Here is an 18,243-nt window from a genome sequence, read left to right as displayed (position 1 = left end):
ACTTCGTTATGATTATAATTGCTAAAATGTCTTCGCGAAGTTATTCATGAAACTTAAATACCTACGCCTATTATCCATGCGCAGTTTGGCTTTCAAGCTCAAGCTAATGACTATGTACCATTAAAAACTTTCAAGTATTACGCACAGCCAGTATTAGAAAATTAAATAGTTCATATAGAAGCTAATATATATCAAGATTCGAAGCGTAAACCTTTTCCAATTGTATGAACAACTTAAGGTATAAGTATATAATATCCAACTAGCTTTCACGAAAATACGTTTCTAATCTCATGAATCACGCTTAAACTAGAGAGCAGCTTATTCGAGCCTCTTATTACCATAAGTAAAAAACCTCTAACATACCAAACAACGATTCTTCATATTTGTACTAACAAACGCATCCAGTCATCCCTCATCCGCATCTCACTCACCACCACGGTAGTGACCATCATGCCTGGCCTCTTATTTCGAATATTCCTCATCGGCGTATCAATAACTCTGGCGTATGACTTCGCCACTACGAGACGTAGACGCCTAGAAAGACTCCGACTCCGTTTAGTACCATGGTTGGGTATTCTACCACATAGACAAGGTGACAATATTGGAGGACGAAATATTCTTGCCGGATACGTCCGCGTCGGCGTGAATCGATGGGCCTGGGTTATCCAGGATGCTTGTGTATTAAGGGTTCGGCGTCAGTGACCTAAAACACGGAAGAAGGATCACTACAGAAAGGGAATTTTCCACTCACCTTGACGATACTCACCCTTTGTTATCACCTGGTATAGAATAGCTCTAAGAAACTGTATAATGGCTAATTAAATATTAGACATTATCTCTTGTGATGCTCATATATGCATGATTAATATTCATTAGGTATAAATACGTGTAACTACATTTTATGCGGTGACCCTAGTAGCAAGCTAGGTATATTTTCTCAGCCGCATTTCAACCAATGATATATGTAACCTACATAAATAGGTATAATGTAACCATGCGGATGAGGCAACCTGTGCCGCAGGAAAGTGGCGCTGCCGCAATCCTTCTAAGCCCTGCGACCCAAGTAATGCCACTTGCATGCTGGTTTATTATGAGTCTGCTGGGATAGAATCAATGGAATTTCACATTAACTCATGACTATACTTTAAATCACGATATTGAGCCATTTTACGAATAATTCCAACAATCAATATGGCCGATCCGCTGTCAATGGTTGCTAGCGTCATAGGCGTCGCTGGGCTTGCTATATCTACATCACGAGCCCTTATTTCGCTTATCCAGGAGATGACCGATGCACCACAGGAGATACTCCATATTCGCCGCGACGTGCAGAACCTTTCCGCGGTGCTTGGTTCTCTCCAAGATATCTGCGCTAAATATGATTTAAAATCGGGGGATCTTGCGCTGGAGAGTAGTTTAACAGAGTGTATTAACCTATGCCAAGACAGCATGCAATCAATCCATATACTTATAGCGCCTCTAAAAGGGTCTAGTAGAAGAAGTCCGATAAGGATGATTGGTTGGGTGATACGGAAAGGTGAAATCAAAGCGCTGAGGGAGAGACTTCAGGAGGGTAAAACAAGTTTGAACATCACAATATCAGTAATAAATGGGTTCGTGAGCCTCTATTCTTATCACAACTACCCCATTGTCCAAGCTATACTAAGTCGAGCGCAGATTCCTCGAGGGTAAAGGCCAGGATGAGATCAAGAGTGATGTCCGCAAGGTCTACGAGAAGCTTTCTATTGAGCTTCGTAGCCGAGACAGCGGAAAGAGAGTCCGAAAGAGGATGGAAGATGATGTCGCGAGCGTTTCGGCCTTTGGAGGACGGCGTCAATCCATATCTCAATCAACAGACGCCGCATTTGTTTTGGACAGGTACTTCGATCAATTACCAGGACCCTCGAAACCTGCATCCCCTCTAGATTATCAATCCGGTTCGCAGACATCCAGTGAAGTACTCCTAAGTCCGTTCTCAGCAGAGCCAATCACTTTGCTTGACGCAGTTAGAGCCAGGAATAGCGACGGGGTTATCCGTCTCATTTCAAGCGGTTATCCCACGGATGAGAGAACGCAAGATGGCCAAACAGTGCTTCATTTCTGCGCCATATATAATGATGCGGAGATTGCCCAACTCCTGCTCAACCATGGTGCTGATATCAACGCGCGTGACAATCAGTTACGTTCTCCTCTAAACGTTGCTCTCTCATCCGAAGCATTGACCGTTGCCAACGTCTTAGTGCAAAGGGGATGCTCTCTTACGGGATCCACTGACATGATTTTCCCCTTGACTCAAAGGATAGAAGAGATACCCGTCATTAGACCACTACTTAAATCCCTGGCGCCAAAATTCAACAAGTCGGCCTCTGGTCCATACCTTGTCCATCAAGCTCTCGAAACCAACGATCTCCGGAGTTTAGAAATCCTTCTTTCTGCGGGGTTCGACCCAAACATCAGAGACAAATATGGTTAGTGGTGATTATTACATGAAATCTGGACTGAGTTTGAAATTAACCAATATATATTAGGCCTTCCCCCATTATATCAAGCGATGATGCAACAGCAAAAGGAAGCCGTTCGGTTATTACTAACCCATGGTGCTAATAAGAACGACTATCTGCCACCTGAAACGGAGGATAAGCTTGATGAAAGCATTCGCTCTCACCAGAAAATGGCAACCTTTTTCAGCAATGGATATGTCCCGTTAGAAATTGCCGCGAGGGTACTAAGAGACGTTGAGATGACCCGCATTCTACTGGAAAGCGGAGCTAATATTAATTATGTCTACCCAGGCGACGGTAAGTAATGAGGATGTGCTTCCACTATGAAACCTATCTCACTAACATATTTTAAGGCGGTGTAGTACTAAGTGGCTTGGGCGACGAGGAGTATTTCGAATGTGCCAAGGTTTTAATAGACAGTGGCGCGGATATGCATATCAAAGCTGACAACGGAAGAGACCCCTTTCTCTGGGCGAATGCGTGTTCAAATACGAAGCTGGCAGACTATATGCTTTCACACGGAGCCGATGTCAACCATTTCTACTACGACGATTACCCAACTGCTCTGTTTCTGTGCGTGGATTGGGACTCTAGAGAAAATGCTGAGGTCCTAGTAAAGCACGGTGCTGATTTGACGATAAGGAATAAGTCAGGAGAGACCGTATTGGATATTGCTCGGTCCGCTCAACACCACGAAATGGTAGCGATACTAGAGCGTGCTGTTCAATTGAAGCCTGATAGTACAACACAATGAATGGAAGTCTAATATCGGATCTAAGATGCCCAAAGGAGCAGCGATAGTTCTCTGAAACAGTTATTACCGCAACCTGATCAGAGACACAAATCACTAACCTAGGCTACATAAATTCTGAATCATAACATTTCCCGCCATGTCTGTCTTATTTAGTCTTGTCCCAGTCATCTCGTCAACCTGCTCCCTGTGGTTCGCCTAGGACTAATACGAGCTCCTGATGCTATTCCGCAAGCCAGATATACAGACGCTAAGCAACAGGCTACTCCCATCGTACTTCACGACATCCTTTAATCGCGGCGCTTCTCGAGTTATCGTCCTCCTTTCTACTACCATTATTTCGTGTGGTACAATTCTACGACGTTCTCCTGGAACGGTTTTAGCTGACCGGGGTGCCTACCCTTGGTACGTTGCAGGCATTTCGACCTAATTAAGCCTGATAGATATGTTAGTGATAATGAGGATTTGCTATAGGTCTCTTGTTTGCCGTAGGGCATCAGTTGTGGGATCCGTTCATTCTTCCTAGTATTCGAGCTATCCAGGGAGATGCAAAAGAGAACAATATTTCCGAGCTTGACAGCTGGATTCGTGTCCATATATGGCGAAGCCTTACTGTCGACTTGGCAGCTTGGGTTTGCTGCGTCGTTGCTACCGCCAAGCCTTTGTCCAATGAATGAGTTGTAGCTTTCGGCGTATAAAAGATGGCAATGTTACTGAATGCGGATAATTTAAGATCAATACTTAAGGTCGATGTAGTTTAAGTATGGGCCAAATAGGGGTGGCTCAGTTGCTCAAGCAAAGTTGAACAAACATATTAATCTGGTCTAAGTACCTAAAGCAGTCGATTGATGCGCAACCAAGTGAAATATACTCAAGTGTTGGATATACCACGTATGAAACCCCTAATCTCCCCAGCGACAAGAGGCGGTAAAGCTAATATGTCTGGAATACCGAGTTATTGTATAGGAATATTAGGAAAATATCGTAGCTCTAAGTCCTGTAGAATTTATATGCGTGACGAAAAAAAGGTACGATGGTTGAATAAACAGGATTAACCAACTATAGCAGATTGTTAACAGATATCCTGTATCAAGCTTAACCCTGTAACGAATAGCTGCGCACGATTTGGATTTTGTATTAGTATTATGCAGAGGTAAACTCACCATCTAGAATATCACATATGCTTTCATAATTAGATTTAGAGAATATTTCTTGAATTAATGTGTATATACAAGGTTATTGCCACTCCTAGCAACATGATAATTAAAAACTTTGAGTTTTTAGCACAAGAATTCACCTAGCTTCAAATCCTCTCTCAGAGACACGCACTACTTATGATAATATTGCTTTGATCTTATAGGTAACCGGCTTAGAACCGATTTCCTCTTGATATTCGTGGTAAGAGCGTATAAAATCTCTGCCTACATAGTCGGTAGTATGGCTTTGGGACCACCAGGAAGAGAGGTGGGAGTAAACCTTCATTGAGACCTAAGCTAATTCTCCGCCAAAATATTCCGATCATTGATATCGTACCAAATAGCCTCAATAGGCAAACACTGCGGAAGCCAATTACCAGACACCTTTGTCACCGCTCGTCCCAGACTCCCTATGACCAGGCCAACAACAATCTGCGAATGACAATATTTACAAAATCCGCGTTATGCATCTGTTCGATTATAAATGCCATGTCTTATTTCCTCAATGTATCGCATTCTAATGCACTCGGGTGGAACTGCCACAATTACTTCCATCTCATTGAACAAAACTCCAAGTACTTCCAGACTATTATAGATATGCTGCGACCAAAAGATGAACCGCGGCCTCTTGAGTGCCGATCGTGACATTATCATACGGCCCCTGCCACTGGAAACCATAAAAATTAGACCCGTTCCGCGCATTCTCGTACGCAGTGACAGCATTGTGCGCGATGAAAGAGCTATAGGGGTGGTCATCCAGCACAGCGTTGAGTTTAGCCAGCTCCCGGATGAAGATACCTTTAAACGACGTACCGTTCGGCTCGCATGCTGTTTCGTCGCTGCAGGGTTCCGTCAGGGTTCCGTTCTTAACTAGTAGCGCGCTGCTGACTGTGGCGTCTGCTATCAGCTGCGCTTCGTCGAGGTACGAACTATCTCCTGTGGCTTTGTATAGCTCGACGAGGCCGCCTAGGATCACACCTTGGTTATATGTCCACGTTGTCCTTCCGTTGTTGACACAGGCGGCGTCATCCGTTAGCCCGTCGTTAACAAGGTTTTCGCTGTTGATCATGCCGCTATTATTGAACCATTCCCACTCTTGTAGACTGTGGTTTAGGTACGTCATGTCTCCTGGGACGAGGTTGTGCAGTTTGGCCGTAAGCTCTAGGTAAAGCTCATTGCTAATGGCATTATGATAAGTCCGACTTGGAATACTCCAAATAAGTCCACCTGAACAGGTTGTGGTGTTCCAGTACTTGTACATATAGGCCTCATCTTCCTGGGCAATAAGCAAGTATTCTTCATCGTCCGTGAGCTCGTATAGGCTGGTCATTGCAAGCGCCCACCAGGCCGTATCATCAGTACTGTCAGCGCGGAAGTCGCCATCTCCATCCGGCCACCAGCTGAGAGGTGCCCGCTGAATTTTGACAGTGTTTAGTGCTTGGGGGAGATATTCGTGAGATCCGGACTTGATCATGTATTCTGTGAGAGCCCAAAGGGCGACACCACTCTGCCACCAAGACGATCCTGGATTGTTAGGATCCCAAAGGCCTGTCTTCTCATCGTATAACGCCATCATAGCATCTACCGCTGCCTTAGTCGCGCCTGAGGGTATCAAATCCCGCCTAACTGCTGCCCCAGAAGCCAGGGAGGATAATGAAAGGCAGCATGCCGCCAATGATAGGAATGGCAACATATCTATGTACTTGTAGAATGGTAGTATACTGGGCTCGAATGAATCCTTGATAACCCAACAATGCTTCACGATGTGGTATTCGTAAAGAGCTATTCGTAAATATTTGGAGAAACTGCCGTACAGCCGGTAGAATAGCAGATTGATTGCCTCGTTCGAAGCCAAACCCAGATGCTTTATATATAGAAATAGTCCACATGCGCATCGTTTATATGAGAAGTTTAAACGTGACGTAAGATTAGCAGCCCAGTCATATTTCCCTAATGCCGTCGTGGGCTCGGTGGCTTTCCCTCGATCCGATGCAACACTTAAGCGCCGCACGCAATGTCCGTCCCCTATTCAAGATTTGTGCCATGCGAGTCTATTGCCAAGCTTAAATAGTGTTCGCAGTCTGTTAACAGGACGGATACGAAAAAGCCACCCGCCGCGGTTCGCTCCCCCCCCTGTCCGCCCTAAGAGATATGAGTAGGCACTTATCTGGTGGCATTTGAGTTATCGGATCTGGGTTGTCCTGCAGGAACGTATGATTGGTAGGATCTACCACGTGTACCTGACATAAATTTTAAATATTCGTCAGCCGTCATGTATCCCGGATGACTTATAAACACCACAGTATAGAGGAATAAGGGGTAGGTCGTAGTGAGAGGGCCCGGCTCGAAGCATAGCTTCTGCTGTCGAGCGTGTGACAGCATGAATACGGAGGGTCACAACCCCTTGCATCAATATCAAAACTAGGAATTTAAATTTGAATCATGATTTAACCTGCATGTAGGTTGCACCTAGAGCCTAAATTTGCATATAGATCAGATAATAATTGATATAATTATTTATATATCTTAACGCACACGTGACACTCCCTTTCTACGAGTCTATATACGCATTACCGTTATTTAAATCCAAAGGAACGATCTTCAACTGCAATCTCAACGGTTAGGCTGATCCGCGATCTACTGCAAGTCATCTACGCGGCGATGCCAATAAGCGCCAATAGAGGTAAAGATCGACAAGGACAGCAGGTAGTATTCTTGGTGGAGTAGAAAATTGACCAGTACGCATTATAAACAACGCTTACCTCTCAACCTATCAACGAATATAGTCGTAGAACATTATTTGCGATATCATCTAATGTTGCGAAAATTAGCTTTTAGTTCAGTTGGGTAAAAACTATTTGGTTGCCTCCAACGAAGCAGCTTAGCTTGGTTGGGTGAACTGACAGACAGACTAAACTTTATATCGATGCTAAAGAGAGCTAAAGATGGCTAAGACTATTAAGCGGAGTAAAATCGGACTTATTAGTGTATAGAAAACATCTGATCTGGACAAAGCCACATGCAAGACGGGCGGGGCCTCTCATCCTTAATTTATCAATATTCATTGCTTTTAGACTTTTTTATGTAAGGGACTGTGGTGGGATTACGTAACTACTAGCTATACTGAAAATTATTGGGCCTTGCCCAATAATTATCACTTAACTTAATACAACATCATTCCACCCTTTGAGGACCATGATTATGATGAATTTCGTGTATTAATGTTTTCCCGGGTTTCCTTTTGCCTTTTACATAAATTGCTATCATTGTCAAGAGTAACGCTAAAGAATGATCCCAATCTTGTAAGCTACGATAGCTAGTGTGCGGTAGGCATTGCAGAGTTCGGCAATTTGGTTGGCAATTGTTTTTACAATGACTTCTGGTATATGTTGGGTGTTGATGCCCTCTCTGATCTAAAAAAAGCTCACGGTGCTGGAAATTTGACCTCGTAGTTCCGGGATGACTCGAGACAACAAGATATGTCTTCCCTATCCCCGGTGTTCCCCTAATCCAGAGCGCAGGATATTTCATGAGAACCCATTTTTGAAAATGCGTCTGCTTTAGAAGCCAGTTGACCAACGGCTTGATCCTGCAATTATTGATGCTGGCGTGTAATATCTCGTTGTCCTGAGCTACAACCGTATTGAGCTATCGTTGAAGTAGATCTTGGTTCTTGTCAGCCTTTTAAGCGCTAGTTTATGCGCTATGTTGTAGCATAGGTCATTGATATGATAAAGGCAATTTCCATTCTCACCATCTTACTAAGTTGGTTTAATATATTTTGTTTTTTTCCTTAACGGCATGTTACATTCTCTCTTTTTTATTGCCCTTGCCGAATAACTGTTTTAACTTTATAAAATAAATATAAAAGTAAGTAAAAAAGTTTAATTATAAGTTTATAAAGTTTATAATTTATAATAATTATATAAAAAATTAATAATAAATGATGAGATTACGTGATGATGACATCACGATAACGATAACGTAAATAAAATAGTTTAACATAGTTTATTTTTTTTATAATATAATTTTAATTTTTTTTATTTATAATAATTATTAATATTTAATAGTTTTATTTTACCGACGGTTTAAAAGCTTTTAATATAATATAATATTATATTTTTTATCTTAAAAATTATAATTTAATTGTTAATAATTTAATTGTTAATAATTTTATAATTTTTAAACTATAAAATTAAATATATTTTTTAATATATTTAATTAATTATTATTTTATTATAAATTCATTTTTAATATATTTAATTTATAATTATTTAATTTTTTATAAAATGGAATAAATTTACCTTATTAAAATAAGTAAGTAAAAAGATAATATTTTTAAAATTGTTATATTTTTAAAAAAGCATCTTTTTTTATTTACGGTATAAAAATTATAATAAAATTAAATATAATAAATATAATTTTATATTAAAACTTTTAAAATAATTGGTATTAAATATAATAAATAATTATAATTAATTTAATATATAAAAGATTTAAATAAAATATTTGAAAAATATAATTTTAAATAAATAAATAATATTTATAAATTTTATTAAATATTTAAAATAATAAGAAAATATATATTATTTATAATAATATTATTAAAATAAAAGTATATAATTATAATTTATTAAATAAACAAACCGATAATTATATTATTATTATTATTAAATTTTTTTTTAATTTTTTAAAGATTTATTTATAAAGATTATTATTATTAAAATTGTAAGAAATTTTATTATAAAATATAATTATAAATAATTTTATTATTAATTATAAAAATATAAAATTAATTATTAAAATTTTAAATTTATATATATTAAAGATAAATTTTATTTTTTAAAATATATAAGTTTTTAATAAGATCACATAATGAGACTACAATAATAATAATATAAATAAGATAATTTAACTTATTTTTTATTTCCATAAATTAAAAAGACTTTATTTTTTTTATTAATATAATATTAACTTTTTATTTATAATAATTTTTAATATTTAATAGCTTTATTATTAATAACTTAAAGGCTTTTAATATTATATTATATTATACCTTTTATTTTAAAAATTATAACTAATTTATCCTATAGTTTTCTTTTGTTTATTTATTTTAAATAATTGAAATAATAAATCTTTTATTAATTATTTTACAAAGATTTAAATTATAAATGCCGCGAAGTAATTTTATAACGTTTAAAACCTTAAAGATTTTAAATTTAACCAATCCATTTAAAAACTATTTTTATTTTTAAAACTTTACTAATAATAATTTAATTGTTAATAATTTAATTCCATTTAATTAATAACTTTACAATTCTTAAACCATAAATATAAACCTTAACTTCTTAAAACTATTAATTAAATCAATTAATATATTTTAACTTTTTTAAAACAAACTTATTTCCTAATATATTTAACCAATTATTATTTTATTATAAATCTACCTTTTAATATAATTAATTCGTAGGCATTTTATAATAAATCTAACTATTTAATCCTTAAAAATAAACCCATTTTATTAGAATAAGTAAGTAAAAAGATAACATCTTTAAAATTACCACATTTTTAAGAAAACATCCTTCCTTACCCGCAGTATAAAAACTATAATAAAATTAAGTATAATAAATATTACTTTATATTAAAATCTTTAAAATAATTGGTATTAAATATAATAAATAATTAAAATTAATTTAATATATAAAAAATTTAAATAAAAACTTAAAAAATATAACCTTAAATAAATAATTAATATATATAAATTTTGTTAAACTTTTAAAACAATAAGAAAATATATATCTTTTATAATATTATTGCTAAAATAAAAATATATAATTATAATTTATTAAATAAATAAAATAATAATTATATTATTATTATAAAACCTTACTTTATTATTACTATTAAAAATCTTTTAATCCTTTAAAAACTTATTTATAAAAATTATATAACTTTAATTAAATTTAAAACTATCATTAAAATTATAAAAAATCTTATTATAAAATATAATTATAAACAATAATATTATTAACTATAAAAATATAAAATTAATTATTAAATTCTTAAATTTATATATATTAAAAATAAACTTTACCCCTTAAAACTTATAAACTCTACCAATTTATTAATTAATAATATTCCTTATAAATAAATAATTATATATTTTATTAATATTTAAACCAAAAATCCCAATATTATATTATATTTTAATAACATTCGATATATTTATTAACAATATTAAGATTTGGAACTAATAATTGTTAAAAAAATTATAGGATATTATTTTATCCAAATTAACCGCATTTTGATAAAATTAATTTTATATAATTTAAAATTTTATAAAATTGGATTAATTAAGTAAATTTAAATATATACCTCGTTACAAATAACTTAACCTATTATAAATTATTAAACTTAACCGTTTATAAACTACTAAACTTTTTAATTTCCTAGTAATTTTAATAAAGATTACTTTGTTACACGAAAATAATGATATAATTAACATTAATAATAACAGAAAAGGCTATAACGGTTAACCTCTTGTATTACCCCCTAATCTTATTAATATTGATAAAAATGGAAAACAATAAATTATTAAATATATTATAGTTTTTTAAATAATATTAAGTTTAATATCAAATACTATTAATAATTTCATTATTAAGATACAAAATAATTAACGTAAATAACGTATTATAACAAAATAAAAAACGTAATTAAATAAATTTAAAATTAAAAATATAAGCATATTTTACCCTAACTTAAATAAATCTTTTAAAACCAATAATACAATTATTATCAATAAAAATACTGCTTTTTAAAATATTAACCTATTTATTAACGTTATATAACAAATCAAAATAAATAAAATTTATAAAATAATTATAATAATTTATATATATAAATTATACTAAAGAAAAACTATAAATTAATACATTAGTATACTTTTCCAAACTAAATAAAACATTATATTTACTAATAACAATTATATACTTAATAAACTATTTAATAAATTTCAAATAATATCAAAAGAAATTTAATAAAAGTTTTAGATTATAAAATATACCGAAACTAACTATTTTGTAGGTAAATCTATTTAAATATAAGTTATAAAATTAATATAAACCTATTAAACATTTTATATAAATAATAAAACCTAATAAATAAAATAAATATACCGGAGCTTTAATTCCAACCTTCATATTATAATTTTACTATTTATTAATTATATAAATATTAATAAATATATTAAGTACATTACTAAACGTAATAATAAATAACAAAAAAATATAATAAAAAAAAGAAAAATTATACCTAATAAAATTAATAAATATATTAAAAGTTTAAAAATTAACATTAACATAAAGAAATTATTAATAAATAATATTTATAAAATTAATAATAATAATATTAACCATAACTTATTTTAATAATTTAAAAAAAATAATAAAAATAAAAGTAAAAAAAATAACAATCACGTTAATAAAAGATAACGTAACAGTAAATACCAATAAAATAATTAATATTACATATATAAAAATGGTGAACTGGTGCTGGTGTATCAGGTGACTTTGACCCTGATCATGTGATCATATTCTTAGTATAAGTACCATTTATGGTCGCACACACCCATTTTACATAGTATCATCCACTTTTAATACAAGTCATTCCTTTTCCTTCATCAGTCATCATCTAAAAGTCCTTGATATCAGGTCTAATAAGGCTTGATCCAAGGCCAAGACGTCTAAGTCTTGTTCAATATATATAAAAATAATAACATTTTTATAAAAATATATTTTTTGGTATTTATAAAAATACAATTATTTTAATAATAAAAGATTATATTTTTGGAATAAAATTATAAAAATAAGAAAATTTTTATAATTTTAAACGTATAAAAATATATTATAAAAATATTATTTATTTTCATATTAAATTAAATTAAAACGTTTGAAATCTTTTAAAAAGAATTTATAAACTTTATTTTATTATATTATTAAGATATATTACGAATAATATTTGAGAAAATTTATATTTTATTTAAAATATAAATAAAATAAAAATAATATATTAATTTAAAATATTATTTTTATAATATTTTTATTTAAAATCTTGATATAAATTAAAATTTAATATTAAATTATGAAATTAAAAGTTGTATATTTAATATAATTTTAATTATATAAAAAATTAATTATTATATTAATTATTTATAAATATTAAATATAAATAAAATGAATAATAAATTTATAATAATATTTATTTATTTATTATAATTTTATTTAAAAATATATTATATATTAAAATAATTAAATTTAATATTTAATATTTTATTAAAATTATTAATAATAAGTAATTTTAAAGACGATGAGGGATAAAAAATAAGATAAAAATTATATTTAAAAACGTTATAGAAGATTTTAGATATATAATTATGGAATTAGTTATTAATAAAATTTTTAAATTTTATATTATTAAAGATTATAAAAAGATAAATAATTATATTAATTATAAATTATATTTAAATTGGTTAAAGTAATTAAAAAAGATATTGTTAAATAATATAAATATAAATTAAAAAATAAATTTATATATTATATATTTAATATAAAATAATAACGTTTAATAATTTTATTATTTTATATTTAAAACATATTAAAAATAATATATAATTAATAATACCATTTTAAATTTAAATATATAATATATAATTTATAAAATGTTTATATTTAAAACTTATTTAAAAAAGTGAAAGAATATATATAATATTACGATAATTATTTAATTAAAATTTATATTTAATTATTTATAAATTTATATTACGGTTTAAAAATTTTAATGAGATTACGTGATAATAATATCATAATAATATCATAATAATAATAATAATGTAAATAAAATAACTTAACTTAACTTATTTTTTTTATTTCCATAAATTAAAAAAACCTTATTTTCTTTATTAATATAATTTTAATTTTTTACTTATAATAAATTTTAACATTTGGTAGTTTTATTTTATTAACGGTTTAAAGGCTTTTAATATAATATTATATTATATTTTTTATTTCGAAAATTATAATTAATTAATCTTATGGTTTTTTTTAAACAATTAAAATAATAAATTCTTTACTAATTAATTTACGAAAATTTAAACTATAAATATTGTAAAAACGTATATTATACCGTTATTTTACATAAGATTAAAGATTTTTAAGTTACTTAATATAGCTAATTAATTTAACAAAAGGTTATAAGTCAAACCACCTTTATTAAAGCCACTTTAATAAAAGCCACCCATTTCCCATATAAAATCAATAACTTCGGATGTTTATAATTAATTTAAAAAAAAATAAAAACATAAAATCTCTTATATTTTATTTTTTCGATTATTATAATAATTTATATATATTTTATCATATTTAAATTTTAATATTTTAATAATAAAACAGTAAAGTATATTTTTAATATTATTTTTTAAAAATTTTAAATTTTAAATTTTATGTAAAAATTTTATTAAATTATTATAAAACCTTATAAACGCTCATAACTTCTCAAATAAATAAATTATATAATTCGCTTTAAATTTAAAAATTATATTAAAATATTCCTTATTTAATAATATAGATTTTACATTTATACTATATTAATTGGTAAAGTTATAAGCAATAATATCCCTTAACAACTTTACATATAAATTTATATATATAATTGTTAATGTATACTCTTATATTCTGTATACTCTTATATTCCTTTCACCACAAATATTAGCCCTGCCATTTCTTCAAATTTTTATACCTGATGAGAATTTAATACCGTATTTAAAATCAAAGACTGTATAATTTTATCTATTTTCTTAAATCAAATACAGATATGCGAAATCGTTGATTTTGTATGGGAAATGGGTGGCCCCCACTAGGGTGGCCCCAGTAAGGGTGGTTTGACTTAATGATAAGTGAATTGTTAAGTCGTATATCTCTGGCGAATTGCCAAAAGTACTATTTACTTTTCAACCTTCTCGAATCTTTCACTTGACATGTCTTTCTGTTGTTATAAGTAAAGTCCTCTATTAATCACATATCCTATTTTAACTATCCTGCCATCTGTGTCGCTTTTATGTTTAAAGTTTACCCCAATAAGTCTCTAGGCTCGTTGTGGTCTCTCCATGGGATCATTGCTAAACTATCTATTATATATCTAAAATACCTCTCCTCACTTATATATTCGATTTAGAATCACTGCTACTCGAAATATGATGAAGGCCTGGACATGGACTCATGGAGGCTATCCTGAAGCATTACAAAAATCGACCCTCCCTTCCACCACAGGGCTCCTCAAGCCACCACAGATACGTGTGCGAACAAGGGCTTCATCCATCAACCCTGTTGATGTTCAGTTGATGTCATACCCCTTAATATCACATCTTCCGGCCTTCCTTGTCCCGCCACACAAAGGCGTAGGTGAGGACTTTTCAGGCATCGTTGAAGAAGCCGGACCGGACTCTGGCTTCAAGATCAGTGACGAAGTCCTCGGCATCGCCCCATTCCTCCCCGGGGGTACTCTCCAAGAGACAACTAAAATCGACACTAAAGTATCTGCAGTAGTGCGGAAGCCAGCTGATTGGTCCTGGGAGCAGGCCGCTGCCCTCCCGCTGGTTTGGCTCACGGCCCGAACGACTATTGCCCGGGCAGAGTCTCGCGTGAAAAGCGGGAAGATAGTGATCTTAGGTGGTAGTTCCAGCTGCGGCATGTACGCTGTCTATCTTGCAAAACAGCGTGGTTGGACAGTGAAAGCCTCCTGCTCTGGCCGCAACGCCGATTTCGTTCGCAGCACGGGGGCAGACGACATCATCGACTATACAACTACTCATGTCCCTGAGCAAGTCAAGGCCTTCGCTCCCGATGCTATCATTGATTTTGTTGGTGGTACATAATGTCTAGGAATATCAAAGGCATACGTGACTGTCGTCGGCGACAAAACTGACCGGCTATCTCCGGGTGGTTGGTATATTTACCTATGGAATCCTCAGATGCTCCTGCGCGCCATTGCCGGGAAGATAGGTCTTGGCCAATATTATACCTGTATTAATCTTGAGTTTAGCACTTCCTTTTGAAAGGAATTACTCGATCTACCTAAGGATAAGATCGTTATTAACTCCGTATTTGGGTTTGACCAAGTCAAAGAGGCATTTGATAAGCTTAATACAGGGCGTGTAAGGGGCAAGTTAGTTGTCAATATCGCTACGTGAGGGGTTAAAGTAGTGCATAACTATTATTTATTTCTTTGGTATTGTCTAGTCTTGATAGCTGTTATAGGAGTGTTGCCTAGGTACGCGAAATTATTTAATTAGTATAACCAGTTGAGGACCAATACACTCTCTGGGCACCTTGGCCTGGCCGCTCCTAGTTGTTACTGTCAGGATTCTAGATAAGACATATAGAACAAAGACCATGTTTAGTATGTATAACAGGTAGACATAGATCCTCGTAGATAGATTAGATATCCTCGCGGAACAATGAAGTTGTTTTACTACTGTTTGGTTCCACCCCGTGACAATTACGTTTTATAGCTTGCTACATCTATTACTAGCCCTATAGCCCAATGGTAGATTTGATTATTTATATGTACAGTAGGAGAGGCCCTATAGGTTTAGGGGTTTGTAGAACTGGTGTGGTAGCGTTATATCAAATATACAACACCTGATCACTTAGAGTAGCACCAACCTAGTAGTTGAGATGGCAAACGGATTGACAAATGCCCCTGCCTGGTGAAGTCAGGAGGTAGTCTTCCTTCTTATAGTGTGCACTCGAGTTAGTATACGAGTGATCGTTTTGGGTAGATGTTAGGTCTAGGCTCGCGCAAGCTATTGATATCTCCAGTGCAATGCCATTTTGACTTCACTAAGTACTAATATCCATAAGAACATTGGTTATACACGCTAGCAAACTAACAATATCTATTGAGGCTTACTTCTAGATGGTACAAGAGAATCAATGTGTCAACTAGGGCCAAGTATTGTTTTACAATAGCCATAACTGATTTAAAATATCGCCTCCGGAGGGTAGAGAGCGCCGCCTATCTCAACTTGAATTGTCTAGTATGCCTCCTAAAAATCTATTACCCGAAAGTCACATATATACTTAGCCTGGGTGGTCCTAAAGATTCGTACTCAATAGCGTACTCTAGTCAACTTTTACTTTGCCTCTTTTTACGAGGCTATATATAATTTCTTAGATATAAAGGAGACCGAGCTATAGATAGTTGAGGCTCGTCAGGCGGTATACCTGAGCAACCGAGGATTGAAAAATATACGCGCCGTCTAAGTAGTGAGCTGCTATCAAGTGAGTTGAATGTGATTGAAATCCTTCGTCCAATGAGACATTTTCATAACTAGACGACGGCAGTTGATTCCAAGGGGTATTTTTTTTTAGCCTCACCGCGGTGAATAATTATGGAGGCATTCAGCAAGCCCATTATCATTAGTTATGAACCACCCCGGGTCTTGGCATGATTCGTTAGGTGGCTTCGTATGTATCATAGACGACTACGCGCTAGGAAAATAGAACTGTCCGAAATCTTAATGTATATAGTGTTTCCTCAAGGTGGGAGATGATACATCCGACTTGTCTGAAATATGGATGGGTATTCCGCCACGTTAAATATATGATAATAGGGAGAGATAATAGGGGGATATAACAGGGAGAAGAGACGTGGGTGCGAGGTGTATTTAGATATGTCGAAACATGCACGAATTTAGGACTGACAAGAACAGATACGCATTGGTTACCATTCGGAGAGTTTGGGTAAGACTCGTTTGGTAAGGATTAGGTTGATCTTTCTGGGCATGATCTCTGTCATTGGCTGTGGCGAGAAGCTATATAGAAGTTGAGACATGAATATAATAATACCATTGGGGAATATGATTATAATGTGGTGATAGAACTGGGCCTAGCCTTGGCCTGCGGTGCGGGATTAACAAGTCTTTATCCCGTACGCGTATCAATTTCTATTTATTGAGGCATGGAGGCATTGGCATTGGCATTGAGGCAGTTGTTGAGAAATGGAGCGACCCAACAGAAATAAGCGTTTCATATCTCTTCGTCTTACAGATTATTAAAACGACATCGTATAGGCATTCCACAATACATTCGTACTCCGTACTTATTTATGTTAGTGGCTGGCTGATAACAGTCAGCCGCCATCCTGTCATCGAACGGTGTAGCCCGATTATGGCTGCAGAATATCCGTGATAATCGAATGCCGAGAGCAGCACAATATGCGGCGAGACGAGCTGTAATCCACTCAGTCCCGCATGTGGTCAAGGAAGAGTCTTGGTTTGGATGAGACAGCAGATGAGACAATTATGTTAAATGTCTCTTATGTTCGAGTTCGAAAGGGTTAAGTTGATACGACTAGGTTAGGTAGATAGCGCTCTATTTTAACATGCCTCTTAGGGTACTCCTTAGCTAAGCCTGCTGCTAATGATAAGGCAGGTCACTAATCCTAGCCTTGTAATTGGGGATACTTCATACCCTGCATAAGGACGTGCGTGCTACATTAGTTGATTAGGACCTTGCCAAGTGGGCTAGGCGATTGGTGACCATTGGAAATAAATACCTCTTAGGGGGTGAGACATACCAGCCCACTAATACGTACCTACTATTAGGTACATGTATCCATCTAGGCTGTCGTAGGGCGTTGCCCCGCGTCCGGGCGGGCGCGGGCCGCGCGGGCGCCGCCGGGGCGCCGCGGGGCGCGGCGGGCGGGGGGGGGGCGGGCGGAGGCGGGGGCGGGCGGC

The 18,243-nt window shown here is 33.6% G+C and overlaps 4 protein-coding genes across 4 annotated transcripts; 3 read left to right on the top strand and 1 right to left on the bottom strand.

Moving 5' to 3' along the window:
* The first annotated feature begins 181 nt into the window (after positions 1-181).
* F4813DRAFT_367354 (uncharacterized protein) lies at positions 182-927 on the top strand. The gene has a single exon (XM_049244158.1). It carries the CDS (start codon positions 451-453, stop codon positions 700-702), a length of 252 nt encoding a protein of 83 aa, XP_049097514.1. The 5' UTR covers positions 182-450; the 3' UTR covers positions 703-927.
* Positions 928-1,191: 264 nt separating this feature from the next.
* Positions 1,192-4,004, top strand: F4813DRAFT_398144 (ankyrin; the record flags this gene model as incomplete). Its single annotated transcript, XM_049248015.1, has 4 exons — positions 1,192-1,613; positions 1,678-2,468; positions 2,529-2,798; positions 2,855-4,004. 4 exons carry the CDS (start codon positions 1,192-1,194, stop codon positions 3,253-3,255), a joined length of 1,884 nt encoding a protein of 627 aa, XP_049097513.1. The 3' UTR covers positions 3,256-4,004.
* A 472-nt stretch (positions 4,005-4,476) lies between these two features.
* On the bottom strand, positions 4,477-6,376 carry F4813DRAFT_162302 (glycoside hydrolase family 76 protein). The gene has a single exon (XM_049239102.1). The coding sequence runs from the start codon at positions 6,139-6,141 to the stop codon at positions 5,038-5,040; it is 1,104 nt and encodes a 367-aa protein (XP_049097512.1). The 5' UTR covers positions 6,142-6,376; the 3' UTR covers positions 4,477-5,037.
* Positions 6,377-14,427: 8,051 nt separating this feature from the next.
* F4813DRAFT_367350 (uncharacterized protein) lies at positions 14,428-15,864 on the top strand. Its single transcript, XM_049244157.1, has one exon. The coding sequence runs from the start codon at positions 14,698-14,700 to the stop codon at positions 15,376-15,378; it is 681 nt and encodes a 226-aa protein (XP_049097511.1). The 5' UTR covers positions 14,428-14,697; the 3' UTR covers positions 15,379-15,864.
* Positions 15,865-18,243: the final 2,379 nt, after the last annotated feature.

The sequence above is a fragment of the Daldinia decipiens genome (assembly GCF_022478715.1).
Source record: "Daldinia decipiens strain CBS 113046 unplaced genomic scaffold F4813scaffold_29, whole genome shotgun sequence".
In the NCBI taxonomy this organism is placed as follows: Eukaryota; Fungi; Ascomycota; class Sordariomycetes; order Xylariales; family Hypoxylaceae; genus Daldinia; species Daldinia decipiens.
Note: the sequence above shows the minus strand (reverse complement) of the source record. Positions and strands in the feature narration are given on the sequence as shown.

Excerpts from the sequence above, each read along its gene's own strand:
- F4813DRAFT_367354 (XM_049244158.1), top strand. The coding sequence starts at position 451 with ATGCCTGGCCTCTTATTTCGAATATTCCTCATCGGCGTATCAATAACT.
- F4813DRAFT_162302 (XM_049239102.1), bottom strand. The coding sequence starts at position 6,141 with ATGTTGCCATTCCTATCATTGGCGGCATGCTGCCTTTCATTATCCTCC.
- F4813DRAFT_367350 (XM_049244157.1), top strand. The coding sequence starts at position 14,698 with ATGATGAAGGCCTGGACATGGACTCATGGAGGCTATCCTGAAGCATTA.